At 42.8% G+C, this 24,867-nt stretch overlaps 2 protein-coding genes across 9 annotated transcripts in view; one reads left to right on the forward strand and one right to left on the reverse strand.

Annotated features, from left to right (window-relative positions):
- The window catches only part of OSBP2 (oxysterol binding protein 2), a 363,838-nt gene extending 343,019 nt beyond the window's left edge, over positions 1-20,819 (reverse strand). The window contains exon 1 of one of the 2 annotated variants that reach the window (XM_088475122.1): positions 20,544-20,819. In XM_088475122.1, coding sequence (XP_088331248.1) covers positions 20,544-20,803 — 260 coding nt within the window. In that variant the 5' untranslated portion in view covers positions 20,804-20,819. Of the gene's footprint in view, positions 1-4,804; positions 4,834-20,543 lie in introns of those variants that run through there. The other variant, XM_088475123.1, reaches the window with a different exon arrangement.
- A 34-nt stretch (positions 20,820-20,853) lies between these two features.
- Positions 20,854-24,867, forward strand: part of DUSP18 (dual specificity phosphatase 18) — a 30,473-nt gene continuing 26,459 nt past the window's right edge. For 5 of the 7 annotated variants that reach the window (XM_088475136.1, XM_088475130.1, XM_088475131.1 and 2 more), the window contains exon 1: positions 20,854-20,961. The gene's annotated coding sequence lies outside the window, so the exon portion shown is untranslated. The other 2 variants (XM_088475132.1, XM_088475134.1) reach the window with 2 other exon arrangements.

Genomic DNA, 24,867 nt, shown 5'->3' on the forward strand with positions numbered 1-24,867 from the left:
CCTAAAGGGGCAGGTTTTATCAATGAGAATAGCTACACCATTCTTTTTAACCACCACTTAACTGACAGTTTGTCCAGCAAAACCGGTCAGAAATTGCCGGATCTGCAGGAGATTCCAGAGAGATCTGTTCTGCACATCTGTAGAACAAATTTTCCCTTAAAAAAAAAAAAAAAAAACAGCGTGGCAGTGCAGTCACACCTAGTCAGCTGAAGCACAGCTGGCTGCGTTCGCATCCCATGACACCACATCAGTTAAGTGGTTAAAAGAAAACCACTGGAGTTATAGCAGTTTGGGAATTGATTTATGAATTGAGGAGGAGAATGCAAAGCAAAGTGAAACTCTTGTATCGCAACTATATCTACCTTCTGTTCAACAAAATACTTAAAAGCTACATGTCTTTTATTGGGTGAGTTAAGGCCCTTCACATTAATTCTTAAAAACTTAAGCATTGAAGTGTCAATAATGGGAAGACAGCCATGTAGAATAACCCAGATTAGAAGGACCATACTACCTGAGGCGTATGTAGTGGTAGCAAGAGCAATCGAATCGGAAGTAAACAAAACGGGAAGGAAAATTGGGAAGCAAACAGAACTAGCATTCATTTAGGAGCTAGATATTTTGTCACTAGGGAATCGTGACAGGAAAAAAAAAACGTAGTATTGGAGGCGTATCTGGAGGGGGCCACCCCAGTGCCCCATATAACAAATCACACAATATAGCATTTGGCAATAATAAACAAACATTGAAATATTAGAAGTACTTGACCACAGGAAAATATAGAACCGAAGAGCTAAAGACCACCTACGACTAAATTTATGGTCTTGAACTACTACCTCTGACAACAATGGGAATATAATTGATACAGCAACGATATAGGCCCACCCCTCAGCTCTATGGCCTAATACATAGTTAAGCAGTATCATTAGTACTTAAGCATATAGATGAGTAATAGGGCGACAATAGACAATAGGGTGAGCAAACTCACAAATCATTGCATCAAAATTGGACAAGCCAGAAGTCCCAGATCCAACCAGCCACATGAGATTGTCCATCCAAAAGAGTATTTTGGTAACTTAGGGGTCAAGAGCAGGGAACTGTCCTAGGTAGTGAAGGAACCGAACTGGGCAGCAATGTACTCAGTTTCGGGCTGGAGTAGAGGACCACTCCTGTCGAATTGGAATGGGAGTGGAGGTAGTGAGTATATATGACTAGAATGTCCCAACATTTCAGGACAGTTAGACCCTCCTCTGGAGAATCGATTCACACACACACACACACACACACACACACACACACACACACACACACGTACTTGAAATGAGTAGTTTAGTTGGGAAACGCCATCTATATTGTATTTTTGCTTTTTGGAGGGCTGTGGTAATTGTACGAAAGTCTCCATTTACCAAGTGTTGCTGATAAGATGTCCGGAAATAATTGGAGATTACCAAGGCACTCAGACGATGAGGAGGTCGAAGAATATTTTCTTTACTGTGGAAAAAGTGAACTCTACGAAGTGTTTCTCGTGGAGATTGGGTAGGGGGGCTTGTTTAGATTTTGGAACCCGGTGATTCCGATCAGTAAGAAGGTCAGAGGCAGAAGCCGACGGCAAGACCTTTCGGATTAGTTCAGTAACGAAGTCATACAGCTCCACATTGGTGACAGAGTTGGGAATACCTCTTATCATTACATCTGGAACGATCCCCCAGGTCTATTACCTTGTCTATAATAGCTGTAACTTATTCTTGGAGAGCATCGTGAGTCAAGATTAAATCATTATGGGAAGATACAAGCTCCTCAATTTTGTACTCAAGCTGTTCTGTACTAGCACCAATTTCACATAGGTCATATCTTAAATCTTTAACAGAAGATTTAAATGATGTGGTTATTTCTGCTTTGAATGAAGACAGTCTTTTAAATGTAATAGAATGCAAGCCGGCCCCACTGCGGGAATACATGCAAGTATTCCGAAAACAGCAAGCATGTTAAAGGCAAAAACAGCTTGGTTTTTGCCTTTAACACGTTTGCGGTTTTAAACATACGGGAATACTCTAATGTATTCCCGCAGCGGCGCTGGCTCACACTATTGCATTTAGCCCAGCATGTAGTGAATGGATTTTAAAGTAACAGGTCCAGAAGAGTTGTCTTGTGAGGGTGATGCAGGTCTCGGGGATGGAGTTGGTGAGGTATTAGAGACCGAACCGAAGCAGTTGTAGAAGACTATTTTTGGTAGCATCCTCAATTTAACGTGGAGGCTGATGCACCGGAAAAAAAAAATTAAAAATGTGCCAAAAGATTGACTGATTTACACAGCCGACCACAATTGGCTTTGCAAATCCGTCCATCTCGCATGCAAAAGCAGAAGGTGGTATCAGACTGCATTTGCAATCCCAGCACTGCGACAGTCGTTGTAGGCTGGGATCACCATCGCAACCATTGTGTTGCTCCCTTGGTCAGGCTGCGGGAGCAGAAGCCTCCTGCAGCCTGGCCGATGCATGGTCACGCAGACCCTAGCCTCGTCCCTTCCGGAAAACTGAGGTGACACACCACCATTTCCAGGAACGGTGCCCAGGCACGCCCCCCAAATGCAGCATGCCAACAGTAAAGCATCCCAAGACCATTAATGTGTTGGGTTGCTTCTCAGCCAAGGGAGTGGGCTCACTCACAATTTTGCCTAAGAACACAGCCATGAATAAAGAATGGTACCAAAACATCCCCCAAGAGCAACTTCTCCCAACCATCCAAGAACAGTTTGGTGATGGAGCATGATGGAGCACCTTGCACCTTTTCCAGCATGATGGAGCACCTTGCCATAAGGCAAAAGTGATAACTAAGTGGCTTGGGAACAAAAACATTGAAATTTTGGATCCATGGCCAGGAAATTCCCAAGACCTTAATCCCAATGAGAACTTGTGGTCAATCCTCAAGAGGTGGTGGACATACAAAAACCCACAAATTCTGACAAACTCCAAGCATTGATTAGGCAAGAATGGGCGGCCATCAGTCGGTATGTGGCCCAGAATTTGATTGACAGAATGCCAGGGTGAATTGCAGAGGTCTTGAAACAGAAGGGTCAACACTGCAAATATTGACTCTTTGCATGAACTTAATGGAATTGTCAATAAAAGACTTTGACACTTATGAAATGCCTGTAATTTTACTTCAGTATACCATAGTAACATCTGACAAAAAGGTCTAAAAACACTGAAACAGCAAACTTTTGGCACTGGCTGTATACCTCAACTTGGATTCCAGCCTGTGTTACTGCCGGTCATCAATATCCAGCTATACCTCAGAACATATCTGCCAGCATCATCTTAACACATTGCTGTAATCATTATTCCTGAATTTGTTTGGCTGCCATCAATACCCTGGTTCCCATATCCATTTCCTGGTTGCTAGCCTGGAGACCTAAGCTTGGTCCCGATTCTGGGTCTTTACCTACTCCAGCCGCTCTGTCGCCATCCGGTTTCTGACAAACTCCTACTACTTTCAGTAAGTCCTGGGGGTACCCAAGTACCTGTGAGAGTATAGAGCTCTACGGGGAAAGGTTGCTGCTATAGGTGAAGCCCTCTCTAGCCAAGTTCTAGTGGTTACCTGGGTGTACTGTAACACCAAGTAGTTAATATGTATTGTAGTTCATAACGTGAGTCGTGTACAAGGCCACAACAGGGCCATTTTATGTAATGGTGGAAAGGGGCAAACGTTTAGAGTCAATAGGGTCTGGAGCCTACATCTATTGTGCACAACTGCGCTATAATCCTAGCTACTGAATGCCTCATTAAGGAATCCTAATGCACTCCATCACCAGGTACTAGAGCTGGCAATTATGAATGCTATAGGCTTACTTCCTTACCACAAACAAGGTTGCCTGCCAATGGCAGTGTATTTGATGCCGCATTTGAGTACATAGCTATTTGCACCTGGGACCGCAAGGCTGGGACCATGTGTTCCTCATATCACACTAGCACTACACTACTCCCTACCACTTGTGCCAGAGTGAACAGATCAGAAGGACAGTGATGTCTACCTTTCCTCCAGTTAGCATCATACATCAATGAAGGGAATTGCAGATTGTGGGAACTTTGCTATATGTAGATGCAGATGTCAGGCAGACTAGTCGCACAGAAAAGCAAGGTTATTTGTACATATATATATATATATATATATATATATATATATATATATATATAAAGATACACGTCTTCGGTATTGTGCACACATATATAGGTTTGGGTGATCTCAGTGTTTAATGACATTTATGTAAATATTAAAAAAAACTATATTTGTTTCATGATGTGTCCAAGATTATTTTGAGTAACCAATTAAAGTGAATACATGATAAAGTAATGCACTCTGGTTTCCTCCCACAATCCAAAAATATATTTGTTGGTTAATTGGGCCTCAACAAAAATAAACCTATGTATGAATGTATGTATGTGATAAGGAATATAGATTGTAAGATCCACTAGGAAGAGACTGATGTGAACGGCTAAATATTCTCTGTACAATGCTGCGGAATGTGTGCACTGTATAAGTAAATGGTAATAGATAATGTAGATCTCTTAAAAAAAAAAATGGTTTGTGTATTTTATACTCCCGGTAAATAAAGGGCACTGTGGCGAATGAAACATTGGAATAAAGACAGATTTTTTTTATTTTTTTATTATTCATTCTTCCATTGTCGATGCAGGCACTGCATGTATCCATTCTCAAATCAAAATGAAACGTTAAGCAAATAAATCATAACCAATTTTACTTTGTGAAATAGATTTATTATTTCACATATAATGTACTGCTAGATTACCTGACAGCCCCTAGAGGAGCTAGCATCACTGGAGGTCAGCAGGGGGAACCAGCTGACTGGCAGCACTCCAAGATGTTGCGTCAACCACTTTGCGCAACTTGCTCCACTGATGGTCGGTCATGTTGCCCTTTAAGTACCAGTCTGTTTAGAACATTCTCTCTATGAAAAGACTGCCAGGGGTTAGTTTGAGGAATGGCCAAAGATGTCAGACAACTCATTTCATTATGCTCTTTAGAGGGCATCTATTGTTCAATCACTTCCACGTAAACACCGCAGTGATCCTGCTGCTACTTGAGAGACCAGGAGAGGCAGGGTGACAAGCAGGAACCAATCCAGTAAATAAGAGATATCTAAAAATTCTGCCCTGCTGAAGCCATATCGTCATTGGGACCAAAGATAAAAAGGTAGACCTTACCCCCATCAGAATCTTCAATTTGGTACAATACTTACTAAGAGTTAGGGCTCCTATTGGTATTTAAAAAAATAAATAATAAAAAATAATAATCTGATCTATCCTATAGTGCAACCAAAACCAACAGCCTATTGTTTATAGAGGGGACACTAAACCCCTTAAAAAAATACAATAACCAAAAACAGATACACACAAATGGTGCTTAGAATGTCCAAAAGAGCGTTACACAATGATGTCATAGTCCATTCCCGAATTATTGACCAGTGTTACACCAAATTCCAGGAAAAATGCAGAATGATGAAATAAAACAAATCTATAAAATATAGTGCACTATTTCAGAACAACAGTGGAGCCAGAGTGTGCATGCAAGAATGAAGAAATGGTGTTCCAATATCCAAAATTCAAGATAAATGGGAGAAAAATAATATCATATACAGGCACCCATCACCCTACCTTATCCCATATGGTTTTATGCTTACACAATAGAAGCTTGGTTTTCAGCATGCAACAAATTCTTTTTCTCCCTTTTGGGAATACTGCCAAAGGGTCCTGCTCCTGATCACCTCCGTATACCATATAAAACAAAATCGTCTCACAGTGCAGTATATACACACAATTTATTGGACAAAACAAAATACAACAAAATCTTAAAATCACATAAAAATTAAGAAGATTCACTTAATACTGTATTTAAATTGATAGCCTGTCAGGGTAACATACCTGCACAGAGGGAATAGCGCCAGAAGAAATCCACCTAAACACTGGATAGGTCGATGTGCGTCACCACTAACCACTGCCAACTGACATCTTTTTTTTTGTGTAAGATCAGAGGTTTAAATACCTGGAAACCAGAAGTTTTAAATCCATCAACCAGCATTATATGGTCATGTAAACATAAAAATAAAGCTGGTCGATGCCATTATGTCAATCCGTACATAGTACATATACTCCTGTTGGTATACTTTGAGATAATGCTGGTGACCTGAAACATCGAAGTTTCCGTGGACCTAGGATCTGATGCCCTTATTACTTGATGCTTTATCAAAGGGGGGGTCCATTTTGACTTGCTAAATATTTAGATGAATACCCAAGATTCAAAAATAATCACGTCTCTTTGACTTTTCAGTATAGGATATACAGATTATACATCTGCATGTAACACAGTGGCTTATCAATAATGGGTGCAGGTGCATAGTGCACACAGCCATATGGGTCAAGGGCAGGGCCGGTCTGCCCATCTGGCACTTCTGGCAGATGCTAGGAGGGCCGATGGCCAGATGGGCTGGTTTGCCGTTAAACCCTGGCCGAGCAGCTCTGTCTTCCCAGCGCTCTGCTCGGCCAGGATACTGACAGTCGGGGGGCGTGCCGTGAGGCCAGGACCTCATGACCTGTGTCACTCTCCCGTGAGACATAACCACGCCCCTTTTGAGACAAGGCCACGCCCCTTTTGGAGGCGCATGCGCAGAGGGACTGCTAGGGCTGAAGTGCTCAGCAGCCCCAGTCCGTCCCTGGTCAAGTGAATACTCCTCCCCCACTATACTTGCTCCTATGCCTCATCTTTATGAGGATGTATTGGGAACTATGGCACTGGCACAGAAGGCAATGACTCTGGCAGTGTCAGAATCATCCTATTCTAAAGCTAAAAAATAACCTGCGCTGTGTCAATTTGTAAATATAAAATTATAACAATACTCTAAAAATGCCTCATAATTATGGCAGAATTTATTAAATATAACAATATAATCAATGAAATATAGAAAAAAACTAATTACCCATAGCATTCCTCGTACTCCTTATAAATTCCATAATCCGCATGTGTCCCAAAGTTGGTACAACTACTATTTCTCCAAAGTGCATGTTAGTAACAAGTCAATGTAAACAAATTATTAAGGCAATATATCTTATGAATTATTTACGGCTGGTAACAGCCTCCTGCGGGCAGTAGCGGATTAACAGCTAGGCAATAAAAGCGGCCACTTGTGAGGACATTGATTGGTCAGCTGCCAGGTGCCGCTCTGTCTCACAGCCCTTCTCTCCCCTGCTCTGTGCGGTGCATGACCAGTAACATCACACGCAGAGAGAGGAGCATAGATGAACTTGAAGCTGAGGTGCCCTCAATGCTGATGTCCGGAGAGAGCACAATAGAAGGTGAGTGCCATTGCCTGTGATTGTGTATTTGTCAGTAAGTGTTATCGGTCAGTAAGGGGTGTCTGTGTGTGTGTGTGTGTGTGTCTGTCAGTAAGGCGTGCTGGTAACTTTGAGTCAATTAGTGTGTCTGTATCAGTGTCAATAAGGGGTCTGTGTCAGAAAGTGGAACCTGTCAATAAGAGGTGTCCGTATCAGTAGGGGGTGTCTGTGTGCATGCAGCTATTGTATAACACCCGCGCACGCAGGGGGGGTTTCTGAGTACCTAGAAATCCCCCCCTGCCTATTGCTCCATCGCCGCCGCCCGGCAAGCAGCTGATCAATATTATAACTTTTTTTTTGTACAGAGTCTGACACTGCCTGGGCTGGCTGTAGGGGGAGCTGCAGTGCGCAAGCCGCCCGCAGTCAGGGCCTGATTCAGACCCGGACGCAAGTAGCCGTTCGCTCGTCCGCCGTACGAGCGGAAAAATTTAAATTTAAGCGCTCGCATGTTCGCTCGTAGCTAACCTTCCGCCCCATATTCTCCCAACCCCTCCTCTAGCTAGCGAGCGTTCAAAATAGTGAGCGTCCGTCTCCTCTTTGGTTGCATTTAGCGCTCGCACAAGTCAATTCCGGAAGTGGCCCTGTCAGTTTTCGATTGCCTGCTATTTCATTCTGCAAACATACTTGAGTCGATTACTGGTAATCACTATATTAATTACTTTAATTGTTATTCACATGTTTGCAATCCTGGTTTTTTTTTCAATGTCAATAAACTTTATTCTTGTTAGTGTGTGTCATTTCTTCCGCAGAATACGTACAGTTTAACCAAGGGGATGGTTTTTCGAAATTAATAGTTTGTTTGAATGTTACTATTGTTTTGCGGTTTTTTTTATAGGCAGATTTTAATACTTTAATTTTTATATTTAAATTAGCTTACGCATGTCACTGCATCAAGCCTATCATAACTCACATTATATTTGTGAGGGTGTAGGTCACATGACTCATACAATAACCAAGAAAATTGTTCCTGTTAATTTATAAAGTACATTAGCCAATCAATTTTTTTCTAGGACCTTTATTAAAACTGTTTTGTGTAAAAAAAATCGTTGCCATCATGAGAGCCTCCGCTTTTTATCGGCGTGAGCTACTGGTCCTCACTGAGGTGATGGACCAGCGAATAACTGACCATCCGCCCCCATCACCAACCTCCGCAAGCGGCTGGCCTACGCGGAGGTGCGCCGCTGCCTGCGTTCCCTCGGCTATCGCTGAAATATTGGCCAGCTGGAACACAGGTGGTCGGATCTGAGGCGCAGATCCCCACACCTGCTGGCCCATTTGCGTCTCCAGATAGTGCAAAGTAAGTGTTTCTGTGTATGTTTATATATTTTTTTTATTTATTTTTTTTCTCATACCTGTGTGTGCATGTTTACAGTATAGGCTTGTTTGTTTATTTTGGACATACCTGCGTGTGCATGTTTACAGTGTAGCCTGTTTTTTTAAAAATTTTTGGGGAAAAAAAAAAAAAAAAAAGGAAACTTCCCCCTCACCCTCCACTTCATCCCACATTACCCCTCCTCCTTCCCTGAGCCACTGGCCGACCTCTGTTGAGGAGGAATTCGGGGCTCCAGGCCCAGTCAGCAGTGTGCCCGGTATGTTTACATTTTAAACTATGGGTTTTTTTTATGTTTTTTTTATTTTGGTTGATGTTGTCCTTTTGCATGTGCAGTTCAAAATAGTAAAGTAGTTCAAATGTTTTTTAAATATCTTTGTGAAACAATGTCAAGGATGTTTTCCCCTTACACATATGACACATGTCCAAACACTCACACTTGTGTCTTTCTTGTTTACGCTACCAACAAATGTCGTAGTTTGGTTTAGTTTTTTTTTTTGGACATGTTTTGGTAAGTGATGTTTTTTTTTGGTATAGTCTGAATTTTTTGTTGGTTTTTAAAATGTAAATGAAGGTGTCATTTTAGTAATCCGCACATTTTTTAAACCCACAGAGGACCAGAGGCGTAACGAGGCAATTGCTGCCGGATTACTGGATCTACGGGGCCATGTAATTGCCATGCTGGTGGCATTGGACCATCTTTTGGCGATCCTGCGCCACTAATTTTTTGACATGACCAAAAATTATTTACCAAAAAAGAAAATTTATTTTGAATTATTTAAGTCTCATTCCTTGTCTGTAAATCTTAGATTGTTGAACCTTACATAAGTCTACTATTTGACCCTGAGTTTTTAAGTAATGTAAATTTGTTTGTAGAAAGTAAGTATGTAAGCTTGCACATTAAACACATAACAATACCAATAGGTTTGTAGAATTAACCTCAAAAATCGAATAATTATTTTGGGTGGTAATGTAAAAATGAAAGCTACCTGCTTAGGCCTAGAATTGAAAACATACTGATTCACCATAATACCTTTGGTGTTTGTTTTTAGCAACAAAGCAGGGTACTAAAGTTTACAAATTAAGAAATTACAGTATTAGGCATTAAGCAACTTTGCATTTTTTTGAACAGGTTACACTTGGTTGTAATTTACGATGGAAATGGTTGGGTAACGTAAAAAAAATAATTTAATGCACACAAATAATAAACACCAAGTGAATTGACACAATAAATTCACACATTGAAAACACACACAAAAGTCCAAACAACACCAAACCCCCCCCAAAAAAATCAGGAACTGTTTGAAGAAGTAGCATGCCAACATGAATCCACAAATGAGGAGAAGAAATCATTGTACCCGAAGTTATATCCAATGTGTCCACATAAAGTAATTTGTGTTGATCAGGTAAGTATGCATGGATTTTTATGGTCATTTTAGGGAATATAAAAAAAAATAAAAAAAAGTTAAAAGTGTACATTAAAATATTACATGTCTACATTGTGTCAATTAAATTAATTTGTGAAAATAATTACCTAAAAAATCTTGCAACAACTTCATCGCGTATGGCCCCCCCACATACTGACCTCCGACCAACCTCGGGGGGCCGTCCTCAGGCAAGGCATCCTCTGGCTGCATTGGGACACCACTGCTTATGGCGATGTTGTGAAATATCCCACACAGGACCATAATTTTCGAAACCATAGCCAGCAAATACATGAGGTCGCCACCAGAGCGGTGGAGGCATCTGAATCGGCCTTTTAAAAGGCCGATACAGTGCTCCACCACCTGCCTGGTGGCTGTAAGTATGGAATTATACTCATTTTGTGGCCCTGGTGTGGGAACCAAATAAGGAGTGAGGAGCCAGGGCGTGCAAGGGTAACCACTGTCTCCTGTGAAAATATAAAAAGCAACATCAGGACCATTGGGTACCAAGCTTTGCATTGGTTTCAACAGAAGGTGTCAACTTACCCAGAAGCCACGCATCACCAGCTTGTAGGTTGTTTAATTTGTGCCAAATCCCCGATTGCCAGATGACGAAGGAATCATGTGCACTGCCTGGGAATTTGGCATTCAGGGACAGGATCTGGAGGGAGGCATCACATACCACCATTACATTCATCGAATGAAAGTGCTTGCGGTTCCTAAATATTGCCTCCAGACTTGCTGGAGGCTGAAGTGGTATGTGAGTGCCATCCACAACCCCTATGATGTGTGGGAAGCCAGAAATTTGGTAAAAAATTAGCCTTCACCACATTAAGGGAACCCATATCCAATGGCATTTTAATAAAATGATGGAGGTGTTTCAAAAGTGCATCCATCACTGCCCTCAGGATCCTTGAAAAGGAGGATTGGGATATTCCTGCCACTATTCCCACGGTGGTTTGAAAGGATCCTGAGGCACAAAAATGTAACACCAACATTAATTGCGTAAGTGGTGGTATTGCTGTAGGACTGTCAATTTGCCATTCAAGATCACTCTCTATTTATGAGAGAGTGTCTATGATGATTTGTGGTGGAAGACGATATCGCCTTAACATCTCATCATCTGGCATTCCAAAAGGGTGACACATGTTCTATATATCTGGGGCCTTGCACACCTACTAGGCCTACGCCTGGGACGAAGTTGAGGTTGGTCGGGTTTTGGAACCATGGCCAATATAATACGACCAACATCAACCTGAAATGTTAAACCAGGTAGTTATTGTTTTAGACAAATGTGTTCAGAAAAATATACTTATCTTTTCAAAGAAAACCAAAGATTCTTACAGACCTGGGTTGTGTCATGTGAAAATCAACCTACATTTCAAAAGTAGAAAATATTTTTATTATTAATTTAATAAACTAGGAATTAAGCCAAATATAGTTGTCGAAAATTTAGAGAAGAGGGCACACATTAGTTTGCAAAATAGTACGCTACATTTAGAGTTAAGACATGATTTTACACAGAAAAAAACACACATTAGTTCGCAAAACAGTACGGTACATTTAGAGTTAAGACATGATTTTACACAGAAAAAACACACATTACTTAGTGAAACATATGCCAACACCAACACATCTAATTTGTTAATTAATAAAACCAAAAACACTTACCAAAAACAGACAAATATCCCAAAGTTAGAAAAGGTCACTTGGTCACTGCCAAAATAACTGTTAAAAAAAATAAAAAAATTGAAAACAATTTAATAATAAATATTTAGGGGAATTATTGAAATACTTACTCAAAATATAAAGAAAAATAGAAAAAAGAAACGCAAAAATGCTAACGTAAACAAAGTAATAACAAAACGCTCCTTCTCAAAAATACAAACTACTCCTTCACGAACCAACAAACCACGAACAAACCACTACACCGAAAAACCTCCAACAATCCAAAAATGCCACCTCAAATGGAGTCACACCAAGCCATAAATAGGCTTTTATTTTCCCGCTCAAATTAAGGACGGACAATAGGAGCGCACAAGGAATGATGCGGCCGAATAATGCTGACGCATGTATAAAAACGTCACTGAAGGCCAAAATCGGTCTGCTACATTGAGAAAAGACAATGAGTACAGAGCAACAAAGTACTAGCCAAGAGGCGCCATGTAATTATTTGAAAAATTATGTGAAAATGCTTATGTTTAACATTACATTTTGAAACATTTAACTTTTAAAATTTTTCAACCATTTAAAAAAAAGGTGTGGAGGATGCCATGGAAGAGGCTGCTGGGCCTAGTAGGCAAACTAGGGCCAAAAAAAAAGGCAGCCACATTTCACAAGGAAGGAGATGGAGGTTTTGGTGCAAATGTGCAACGACAACCTGGCACAGGCACCAAGGAATATGGGTGCAACCCAGGGATGGAAACTGTGGGACGACATAGCCAGTGCTGTCAATGGGGTGGGTGAGTTTGAATGTTCAACCCGGGAGGTCAAACGCCGGTCCGTAAAAACTACATTTGACTAAAAAATGGTTACAGGTCCAAATACTGCAGTAATAATGCCAACTTTTTAACCAACAGATGGAGCGACTTCAAATATCGGCTTAAACAAAAATGCAGGGGGAACAGGTAGGGGTCCCACCCCTGTGTCACTTGAGCTCACGGATTTGTAGGAGCTGGCCCAGGGGTGTGTGCAGGATGAGGAGGTGTTTGGCGTGTCGAACATGGATACCGACAAGCCAGACTTTGCGGCTCCTCATGTTGCCCCAGGTAAATGTTGTAATGTTAACAACTCAGAAATGTGTTTTGTAAAATATCTCGATTTGAATTTTAATCTTTTCTCTTTTTTCTCACAGAGACACAGGCGGATGAGTCTGCTCCAGAGGTGAGCTTTGGCCGCAGAATTTCTTCTGGCTCTGCAGGGGAGGAAGCAGTAGATCCGGCTGGGGAACCTGTGGCAGACAGTCCAGGGCATTCCCCCTCGCAGGCAGTGGCCCTCCTCACTGACCTCAATGTTAAAACGGATCAGCACACCGAGATTCTGCTGAGGATGGACGCCAATCTGCTACGGGTGGCAGACGCCCTGGAGGAAAATACTGGGGCAAATGTAAGAATTGCAAATGCCCTGGAGCAGCTCGTTCGCCAGCACATGTTGGAGCCGGCCTCCCTTCCTGCCGGAACATCAGGACCCTCCACCTCTGGCACAACAACACCCATCCCTCCAAATGTGCCTAGCCCTATGCCTAGTCCAGAGGCAACAACATCTGCCTCTGGCCAGGCCAGCCGAAGGAGCTCCCGGGCCCGTTCCGGCTCCCTCCAACCCCCGGCCAAAAGGCCTAAAAGGCGATGACAGCACTGGCTAATTACCCCACAATCCATCTCTGTGTTTGCCCCATATTCCTTCATGACAACAACCTCCCTCTCCTTTCTTGTGAATTGTTTTTTTTGGTTTTTTTAAAGTTCAAATGCCACTTATTTTGTGTGTGTGTGTGGCCCAAATCATTTTAAATTTTTTTTACCTTATTAAAAATATGTTTATGGCAAAAAAAAAAAAAAATGGACACAATCATTTAATAAAATTATGATAAAAATCTGCAAAATTCTATTGTTGATTTATTCCAAAACGTGATAAAAGGTAATCCCTCAAACAAACTTAGAAACAAAACAACGGAAATAGAAACATTTAATTTTTTTAAACAAAACAAGGGTTAAAAACAATTTCTGAGTTTGAATTAACACTTAGCAAAAAACAAAAGGACGATTGGTTTCTTGTCCTCCAAAAAAATAAGAAAAAAATAAACATCCGTACAATATTGTTTCCCTAAAAAAGAAACACTTACAAATATTTTAAAAGCCCCAAAATAAAAAATATTTGTTAGCTAATTGATTGTATGACCCAGAAATTAGCAGCTGAGTAGTTCACCTGCGTTCGGTTTTTAGCTACTAAAAAAGGTCTATTTGCTAAACACCTTACAAGCAGTTTTGCAATTAAAAGATGATTGTTTTTGTGGCCTCAATTGATAAAACGCTACACCATCGATGAGCCCAGGGAAGTATGACAGGTGACCCCTGTCACCACCCCAAAACGGACAATTCTGTCAATCACATTTGACGTCACTTCCTTTTCGTTGTGTCTACGATCGACTGAAAAATGTCCGCAATCAGACGTACGCACATGCGCACTGTTACACCGACGCATGCGTGGTTGTACAACATCGACTGACTACGAACGAGCGGCGGCTTACGAGCGGCTCTGAATCAGGTCCTCAGTTCCCATAGGGGCACTCTGTTACCGGCAATGTGACAGACCTCCTGGCTGCTGCTGCCCTGCCCGAGACACAATACACAGCGTGGCCGCGAGTCCCGCATGGAGCATCACAAAGTAGGTGGCGGGGGTGCAGCCGCTGGGGGGAATAATGTTTGCCAGATGACCACCAGTGCTGTATCAATGTATATGCCTGGAAGGGGCGGGGGAGGGGGGCTGGGCGGCGGCAGTGGAGGAGGATAATGCTTATTAAAATGATTCCAGATAACTGCTGCATGTATTTGCGGCGGGGGGGGAGGGGGGGATATTTATTATTTATTAAGTGATGCCAGATGACAGCTGCACGGTGTATGTATTTGCAGGGGGAGGAAATAATATTTATTAAGTAATGACAGATGACTGCAGCAAGTCATCTGGTATCACTTAATAAATATTATCTCCCCCCCTGCAAATACATACACCAGCCCGGCAGCGAAGATCCGACAGGTAAGTATTTTTTTCTATTTACTAACCTAACTCCCCCTTAGGGGTGCCTAACCCTAACCTCCCCCTCCAAGTGCCTAAACCTAACCCCCCCCCCATCCCCGCAGCCTAACCCCAAGTCTCCCGAGGGGGGGGCCTTGCCCTAACTTTCCCCCGGGGGGGGTGCCCTCCTTCTCCTAGCCTAATCCTAACCTCCCGGGGGGGGTGCCTAACACTAAGTTCACCCCCGGGAGCCCCTAACCTAACCCTCCCCCCCGCGCGGCTGTCCACGCCCGGCTTACCTTTGATCGGTAAGCCGGGTGTCGGGCTTCTGGCGTAGGTCTAATGACAGGCGTCGGGATGCCGACGGTCTAAATGCCGACAGTTGGCATTTAGACCGTCGGCATCCCGACTGCATACCCTATAACAATCTCATGTACATGAACTACTCACTTGTCTGATGAAGTGTCCAGGGACTTCCAACACGTGCTACAAATGGTATCTACTGCTGGGACTCTCACAATATTCAAAATCACATTAATGGTGCATACACACTGTCAGATTGTTGTCAGATATGAACGATAACGATTTTAAAAATCGTTCAAATCTGAAAGAAAATCTGACATGTGGGCCTGCAACGATGAATGATGCGCGTTCCTGCATTTCAGATAACGATATCTGACAGTCTGTTTTTGCAGTCAGATTTTGCAGATTTCATTCATTTTAATACTCTCTGAAATCGTTCAAATCGTTGGTAAAATTGTTCATCTGACAGATCTGACCGTGTGTATGCACCATAAGACGGACTTTAAACAGATGCTGCCGATAGAGTTTAAGGCGGTCTCTTCTGCTACATGCTTTTTATGATCACCCAAACAGGAGTGGTTCCATTTTAATTTTTGTATTAGACAAGACTAGTAATTGTTTTACACTATGAAATAAAATTAGATGGGAATTACTTCTTTTCTTCTCAGTCCAATGTGAAATTCAAAATAAATAAAAGGTGTATATGGAGGCCCAGAAGAAAGGAATGGTCTGCAATACTATAAATATGGTGAGTCCTACTAATTGGATGTTTACTGTGCAAAACACTATAGAATGCATTTCACCTTTTTGAGTTTCATCTCATTTATTGTGGTTTATTGTCCCGATGCTAGTGATCAGCCAGTTGCTAGACATTGGGTTCAGGCCAAACACGGGGTGGCGACACTCCGTGCCATTAGCACTGATTAAGTTCCACCTAATAAAAGAGGAGGTAACAGAAACAGGGGCTTTACTACAAAAAGAGAGTAGATGGATTTACACTCTCGATACCTTGAATCTGCGTGGATTGAATGAGACATTAGGACTGCAGTGTTTTCTGTGATTTTTTGTGATTTGTATTTATTTGTTCCATTTCATATATTTGCCAGTTTCACTATTATTATTATTCCTGTTTTTAGCATTATGCTTATACATACATGCCTTTGCTGTAGATTGTAAATTCTCTTCAGTGAAGTCAATCTACTTATGTGGCACGTCACTTGGTTTCATTGGAGTTTATATAATATCCATATCTGGAACATAGCATCAGTAGCATTAGTATTCTATCTCTATCCATAATCTTGTTACAATGACTTTTAATGAACATTATTTTCATATTTTCTTGTTTGTATTTATGTGTATACAGATGCGGTGGTTACTAGGTAACCGCGCAATGTGATCTCTGACAGCTCAGACTGCATGTCCCTGTTGGATGACGTCATCGCGCCAACGAAGTGGGAACACGGCGGGCAGCATGGTGTGGCGTCCGGCGGGGACAGACAGGCGAGTGTGATGCATGTTTATTGTTGGTGTATTTATAGATGTGTTTAGTGGCAGTGATGCCATATGTATATCCCTGAAGACGGGGTCTAATCCCGAAACGTCGGAATAAAGGAATTTTATACTTACTTTGCAAGACTGCTGAGTGCCACCTTCATTCACATATACACACACACACACACATATATATATATATATATATATATATATATATATATTTTGAAAACGGCACTCCTCAAGAATAAATATACAATAACAAAATAATTACGCTACGGTGCCCTCCGCGCCTAACACGTCGTCTATATGGCTGTAAACAAAAGACTTGTATTTTTGTCAGGGAGCACCCTGACGCAAATGCTTGTCTAGAGCATTGCATGTTGGTTACACAACCTGATGTGTGTCTGATTATTTCCTGAGTGCCGCCAATAGGAAGAGAATATATATATTTATGATGATATGTGTGTGTGTGTGTGTGCGTACTAGGCACATATGCTGCATGTGCAGATGCAGTTGTATACAGATATAAAGGCCCGCAAGCAGGGGTATTCGGCCGGTGAGGCCACACAGGGCGGGATCACCTGGGGGGTGGTATTAAGTTTCCATACTTTGGGGGGTGGGTCTGCTTATTTTGTCAGTCCTGGGCCCCACAAATTCTGATGGCAGCCCTGCCTATTCCAAACAGTATGAGAATACGCCTGCCTGCAATGTCGTTTACTACTAGTTTGCATAGCTATCCAGGTGATAGGTGAGAACAATGTAAAAGAAAATGAAGGCTGCAGGTGTACTTCAGGGTCCAGTCTTCAACCCAGGGGTACCCAGCTAGCACAAAATAAATTGCAGATACGTGGAAACTGTATTGAATTCGTTTTACTATTCAACTGAACTAAAATGCCTGAAGCAGTTAATTTTGAGCAACTTTAGATATTTGTTCCAGATGCAGAGGATTTGCTGGAATAAGGCATTTCAGCAACAACCCTACATGTGACACACCGCTCTGCCAAATAAACTGATGGAAACTGAAAACAATCAACATGCACTTACAGAACAAGTAGCTCTACGCTACAAAACACACACTCTTCCAATTTACAACACAAACATTTATATTTTTCAGATGAACACATTCTAATTTGTGCTGAATACAGTATATTAAAAGTATATTGTTATTACTGGACAAAATGTTCCAGTCACGTTTCCACTCCACCCAGGAATTTGGGATTGTTCTGTTTATGGCTTCCTAAAAGTCAGAGCCGGGTTGTCAAGCACTAGAAGCAATAATGCCAAACTGCACCACAAGACAGTTGAACTCTCTGAGGCAATGGAAGCATTTGCTTTTGAGCGCCAGCTGTCAGAGGGGCTCAGATAAATCCTTCTATAACCTCTGCCTGTGTCCTGCTGATCACTGCAGTGGTGCAGGCAGTGGGTATAGCTGGCTCTCTGGGGGTCCAGTCAGCTACTGTTGCTTGACGTTGGCTGCCTGGTACAATAAAGTTTTTTATTTTCCTTATTGTTACACTGCGCATGTGACATCATGACATCACACGCACCGCTGACAAAAGAGCCGGCCGCCCAGAAGACAAGGTAAGTGTGTGTGGGATGCAGGGAGGGCTGGCTGGGTAGACAGAAGGGGAGCCACAGTTATTAGGTTTATCTTGTTCAGACATCCATACATAGGTCATGAACTAATGAATAGTTTTCAGCACATTCACTCCTCACACACACTGCCAGCAACATAGTTCCCAGTTTTCTGCCATCAATCTTATATATGTTCCAATCCAACTCCTTATTACAAATGAAATTGTCCGAGACCTTTTAAAAGGTTGAGGAACTAAACACCCAGCCCACCATTAAACAGAACTTTACACAACTTTTAATTTCCAAGAATACCAAGAAAGGAAGGGATTAAACTACAAGCCCAGGTAGTTACACCCCCCAACCTGCACCAGGGCTCACAAGGTCTTGGAACCACTGTTCTTTTCAAGCGTTGCACGTCTATTTCAAGGCCAGCATCAACTAAAATGGCAAATCAAATGTTAGACTAATCCATAACAGGTGTTGATATAACAAATTTAAATTTAATCAGAATTTTTTTTTCCAGTCATAAAAGTTTCCAAGCAAAGTTTCAGAGCAGTCCAGCATAAAGCCTTAAGGGGCCTATCCATTACCCGACTTTGTGAACAATCCGACTTGTTCACAAAGTCGGGTATTGGATAGCCGGCAAGGACCAGCGATGCGCGTGCACGCTGGGTCCTTGCTGTTCCCGACTGTCTACTGAACATGTCCGTCAACCGGATGATGCTCGTCAAGTTCGGCATGTTCAGGGATAGAAGGTCGGGCTCCTTCACTGAATGCCGTTCAGTGAACGCCGTTCAGGGCGGTGGCCGCACCTCGGCGACCTGAAGGTCTGAACGCTAGACGCTCAGACTTTCAGGTCGCCTAATGGATAGGCACGTTTACACAGTTTGTTATCAATACACAGTATCTTTTATTGTGTTCAATTAACCAGACTGAGGCCACCAATTATTTGCAGAACACAAAAAGTGACACATTAAGAATGAAGTAGTAAAGTTGGCTATACACTATGACAGTGGTTCCCAAACTTTTTTGAATCACTGCGCCCTAGTACATCAGCACTGTTTTCAAGACACCCCTAAGCCAAAAGTTTGTTGTTGATAAACTCAGCAAAAAATTTAGTGAAGTAAATTGTGCTTACCTGTCCTCCTTAGGTTTGGTTATATAGTGGTGGACAGATTTGTGCTTCTTTTTGTGCACATATTTAAATTACATTGACCATAAAGAATTTGATTTGGTGCTGGACCACCAACCTGAGGCACCCCTGCAAGTGTTCCAAGGCACCCCAGGGTGCCGCGGCATATAGTTTGGGAACCACTGCACTATATTTATCATTCGAACTAGCCAACTAAACAGGGTATAGATGCAAACGATGATCGGCTGTTACAGTGAAAACGCTAAAAAAAAATGTCAAAAATAGTTGCAACAACTCGTATATACTGGCCTACATTACATTTACAACCTCTGCATACAGATCTCTCCGAAAGTATGTGGTTTTGCTTTATATTTAATATAACATTTTACAAATACTGACTAAACATATGTTGATTATTTATTTCAAGATGATTAGGTAAGAAGGGAAGAGAAGTAAAAATAAAATAAAACCTTCAATAGTTGTTGAATGGAGTCTCATGTAAATTTAGCCTGTTAGAAAATTCTGAATATTTTAGGCAGTTCTGACTTACTTTGCTACATTGTAAGTTTTATCAAACATCTCCAGAAATAACATTTTCCTGGGCTTTAGTCACTTTCAAGATGAAAAACTTAAAGATACTTTTTTTTTTCTTTCCAAAGCACACTTTTTTGTTTATTTTTGTAACAAGTAAGTATAGTGTAATGTTCTGTAACAAAGGCACAGAACAAAAATATGTCCATATAAATTTAAAACACCCATATGAGAGTAGAATCTATTAGATTCAAGTATAATCAGCCTCTCATTTGGCCTTCACCTATGCAGTCTGTCCATGTGTTGCCCCTAATTCCTCTACCTGCCCTGCCAACCCCCCTGTACCCCCACAACCTCCACCACAACCCCCACCGACCTCCACCTTTCGGGCTCTCTGCACCCACTCCACCTGTCGGGCTCCATGCACCGCCACCTGGGGGGCTTCCTGCACCACAACACCTGTCGGGCTCCCTGCACCCACTCCCTTCACCTGTCAGGCTCCCTGCACCCCCACCATCTGTCGGGCTCCCTGCATCCCTTCCACTCCACCTGTCAGCAGGTGTATAAGACGTATCCTTCACTCAGCAGCCTGTCACTCCCACCATCGGGTCCATCACACTTACCTATAGTAAGACAACAGTCCGTTGCTCAACACAAACCAGCGCCTCTGATATCCTTTCAGGTAGTTTGTCCATTTAAACAGCCAGCCCTTGTGCGTATCGGGGCCGGGGGTGGCTGGAGTGCCCTGGAGGGCGGATCCTGAATTGCTCATGTCTCTGAGCCCGGGGTCCTCCGAGCTGGTCTGCGGACAGGACAGACACGGCACCACGGAGAACAGGGACAGCACCAACCCACCGGAGCCCGGGACAGCTACTCTCCCCATACACCAGCTCCGAGATGGGCGGGGACAGATGCACAAGACACTCCCCTCCACCACGTGACTCAGGGAGGCATCACAACAAACAGATCACGTGACGTTCTTAGCGGTCGCAGCATCTCGGCGGTGGGAGAGGAGGCGGCGGCGGCTAGTCACGTGACTGGGTAGGTCGCAGCTGCGGCGGGAGCTCAGTATCTCTCCCCAAGTGTCCCGCTTTTCGGATTTCCAGTTGTCGTGAAACTACAAGTCCCAGCATACGGTACCCCAGCAACAGGGACGTGCATAGTTGTTGTCAATGCGAGCTGGGATTTGTAACTCCATAGCAGTTGGAAACTGCCCGCCAGCCTTTGCTCAATGGGGGGAATTCAGTAAAGTTGTTAACTCGCAATGTCAGCACTACCGTAGATGGCGGATAAGCTGCATACACACGGTACGATCTGTACCACCAACGACTCGAAAGAGATATTTGAAAGGTATCTTTCAGTGAAGTCATCCTGCCACATCTCTGAACAAGCAAAGTTGACCATATCGTGCATGTACGAGCAATCATAGATATCGTTATCGTTCATGCAGGAACTCGCAGCGTTGGTCGTTCACTGCATATCGGTCATAGATATCGTACTGTGTGTACGCACCTTTACACTGTGCTTCTATAGTGCCCGTTAATTTCTGTATATCCAGAAGCATAGTGCTGGTATGGTAATTAGATTCTGACCAAATGAACACACGAGTGTATGTGCACTTGTATGTTAGGGACCTTAAGCTGAGTACACACTAGACCAGTGGTTCTCAAACTCTGTCCTCCGGACCCCACACAGTTCATGTTTTCCAGGTCACTTAGCAGATGCACAGGTGCAGCCATTACTTACTGACACATTTTAATAGATCTACAGGTGGAGCTAATTATTTCACTTGTGATTCTGTGAGGAGACTTGAAAAGTATGTACTGTTTGGGGTCCTGAGGACTGAGTGAAGAGGTGGTTCTCAAACTCTGTCCTCGTGACCCCATACAGGTCACATTTTCCAGCTCACGCAGCAGGTGCACAGGTGTATTACTTACTCGCTGACACATTTTAATAGATCTACAGGTGGAGCTAATTATTTCACTTGTGATTCTGTGGGGAAACCTGGAAAACATGCACTGTTTGGGGTCCTGAGAACAGAGTTTGAGAATCTGCACTAGACTATATGTCTCCTGATCCCGTGGATCGGGCCTGACCATGCACACTCCCACAGGGTCGTTCATTGCATTGACAGATGCAACATGTAGGCTCAATCTGTCAATTTGATGAACGACCCCATGCTTGTGGCGGCAGCTGGTGAACGACATATCAGGCGGTTGTTAACAGATTGTGTGATGGTAAATGACTGCACAATATGTCATTCATAACATCTTGCGGCGGCCGTGTACACACATCGTCTAGTGCACAGGTTCTCAAACTCTGTCCTCAGGACCCAAAACAGTGCATGTTTTACGGGTCTCACAGAATCACAAGTGAAATAGCTTCACCTGTGGATCTTTTAAAATGTGGCAGTGTGTAATGAATACATCTGTGCACCTGCCAGGAGACCTGGAAAATGTGAACTGTGTGGGGTACTGAGGACCGAGTTTGAGAACCCCTGGTCTAGTGTGTACCCAACATTAAGCTGGGTACACACTACACCAGAGGTTCCCAAACGTTGTCAGGGACAGTGTTGCCATCGGGTGGGAATACAGTCAGTACACCTGTAAGGGGCCCAGGTGACCTTATTTTTTTTTATTATGAACAACCTGCAGCTGTTGATTTACGTGGGGTAGGGGTTGCATTGCATCAGTTGATCCATGTGATCAGATCCCTCTATGGACAGCATGAGAAGGAGGCAGTTCGGTCTCAACTGAAGTTCAGAGGCACGGCAACAGCGGAGTGTGACCGATACTACAGAGCGGGAAGTGACAGCGTTGGGAAGGTAAGTGATTGTGTAGCTGTCTCATTCAGTTTGTTCCTATTGAATTGATAATATTCCCAGCAAGTGGGCCTGATTCTGAGTCAGACATCCGCAGATAAGGAGGCATTTTGCGGTTTCCAGCATACAGCGCATTCAGAAAGAAATTGGCAACTGCGCATGTTCAGGATCAGCCATATGCTTACTGACAGAGAACGCAACTGCGAACATATTGATTGACGCATCACAACTTTTAAAAAATGAGTGTTTCTGGGCAGTAACTAGGGGGTGTAATGCGATCACCCGGAACTCTTCTGTCTCATGGGAGCGTCGTGGACGTGTTAGCCAACCTTGCTCGACCGTAGGTTTGGACATACACCCTGATTAGTACCTCTGCATCCACATGCATATCCACATCCACAACACTCATTGATGTTGAATGACCCGCTGCTGCAAATGTGGGAAAAGGGCCAGGGCAAAAGTGGGGGAGCAAGGTGTGGGACAAAAGGGCATTGGGTGGGGAAAGAGGTGTAACAAAAAGGTATTGAGCCCCTGCCTGTTTCATGTGTACTGCGCCCCCCAATATTTGTTGGCAGCACTGGATGGGGATGTGTCATAATGATGCATATTGCCTCAAACTATAAATGGACAGTGAGGTGCTCAGGTATAGTTGTACGTGTTACCCTATTTGTACACAATGTAATAAAAATAGTGTCATAAACATAGCAGAAAGTAGTGGCTTGACATTGTTACTAATTATGCAAATGTCACAGTTCCTATATAAAATTTATTTAAATAATAACCCATGGTGTTTTCCCCTTTAGCAATAAAATGGGAAACTTATTTCCCGAGAGACTCCAAATGGAAATCTCAATAAAATATAGGAACCAGACTAATGAACAAGTCAGCTACAGGGGTCAATCCACATTCAGCAGTCACTATCTAGTAGGGATGTGCAGGCTCGGATAGGTTCGAGTTTGCACGTTGAGTTCGGATTTTTCCCTCCAAAAAAACGGAACTCAGAAAGAGGCAAAACGTCATCTTGCATGGACGAACATCATCATTCCTGGACAAAAAGTCCAGGAATGATGATGTTCGTCCATGCAAGATGACGTTTTGCCTCTTTCTGAGTTCCGTTTTTTTGGAGGGAAAAATCCGAACTCAACGTACAAAATCGAACCTATCCGAGCCTGCACATCCCTACTATCTAGTGCTGCTAATCGTTACCATCATTGGGGGCGATTCAAATGTTCTGCCGGCGGCCTTTTTTTTCTTAAGAACGCCCGACAGAGCAATTCAATTGTTGCGCTGTCAGGGCGCGATAGGTGCCGGCATTTCTGCATGCACTCAGGAGTGTGCGAGCAGAAATGTGTCTGAAACACCCTGGTTAGGGCACGCTAACCGCAAATAGCGCACCCTAACCAGAAATTAAGACTGGTTTAGCCGTTTTAGATGGCTAAACCTCGTCTTTTATGCGGCGAAGAGGGCGATAATTAATGAGCGCCCAGAAGAATTGAATATTAAACTGGGCGCTCCTTAATTAGCCTGACCAAAAAAACATTTGAATCGCCCCATTGTGTCTAAACCTGCAGCACATGCTAGGAGGTAGGCCCCCTGACGGGTAAATCCATCTACCTCAGCCACAATTACATCAACATCCCCTTACTGCTCAGCCGATGCTTCCCCCATCTCTTCCTTCCTCCATTCTACTTTTCATGTCACAAGGAGTAGTATATGTAAACTTCATCAAAATATAGACACATGTATAAATTGCAGTGGTCACTAAACCTCCTGCCCATTATACCAAAAAATGTAAAAACTAAACACAATTTTTTTAATTAAACTTTAATTGAATAAAACATCCTAAAATTGACATTATCTAATTTTCTTAATTATAAAATCAAATATTTGTTTATTCTTGATCCGCCATCGTCCAGATGGGAAATGTCTACGTTCTAGATCTGTCATAGTACAAATGCCCCAGTGGCTAGAACACAGGCAATGAACAGTGAGCAACCACAATGATGTAGGTTATAAAGTGTTGGTCATCTGTGTTGTTGTAACAGGCCACCTGTAACTTGTAATCAGAATGTCCAGAAATGATACAGTACAGGGATGTTCAGAAGTCAGAGGGCCTGATTCAGCAT

Source organism: Taudactylus pleione, unplaced genomic scaffold, assembly GCF_031769625.1.
Source record: "Taudactylus pleione unplaced genomic scaffold, aTauple2 ptg000162l, whole genome shotgun sequence".
NCBI classification, from domain to species: Eukaryota; Metazoa; Chordata; class Amphibia; order Anura; family Myobatrachidae; genus Taudactylus; species Taudactylus pleione.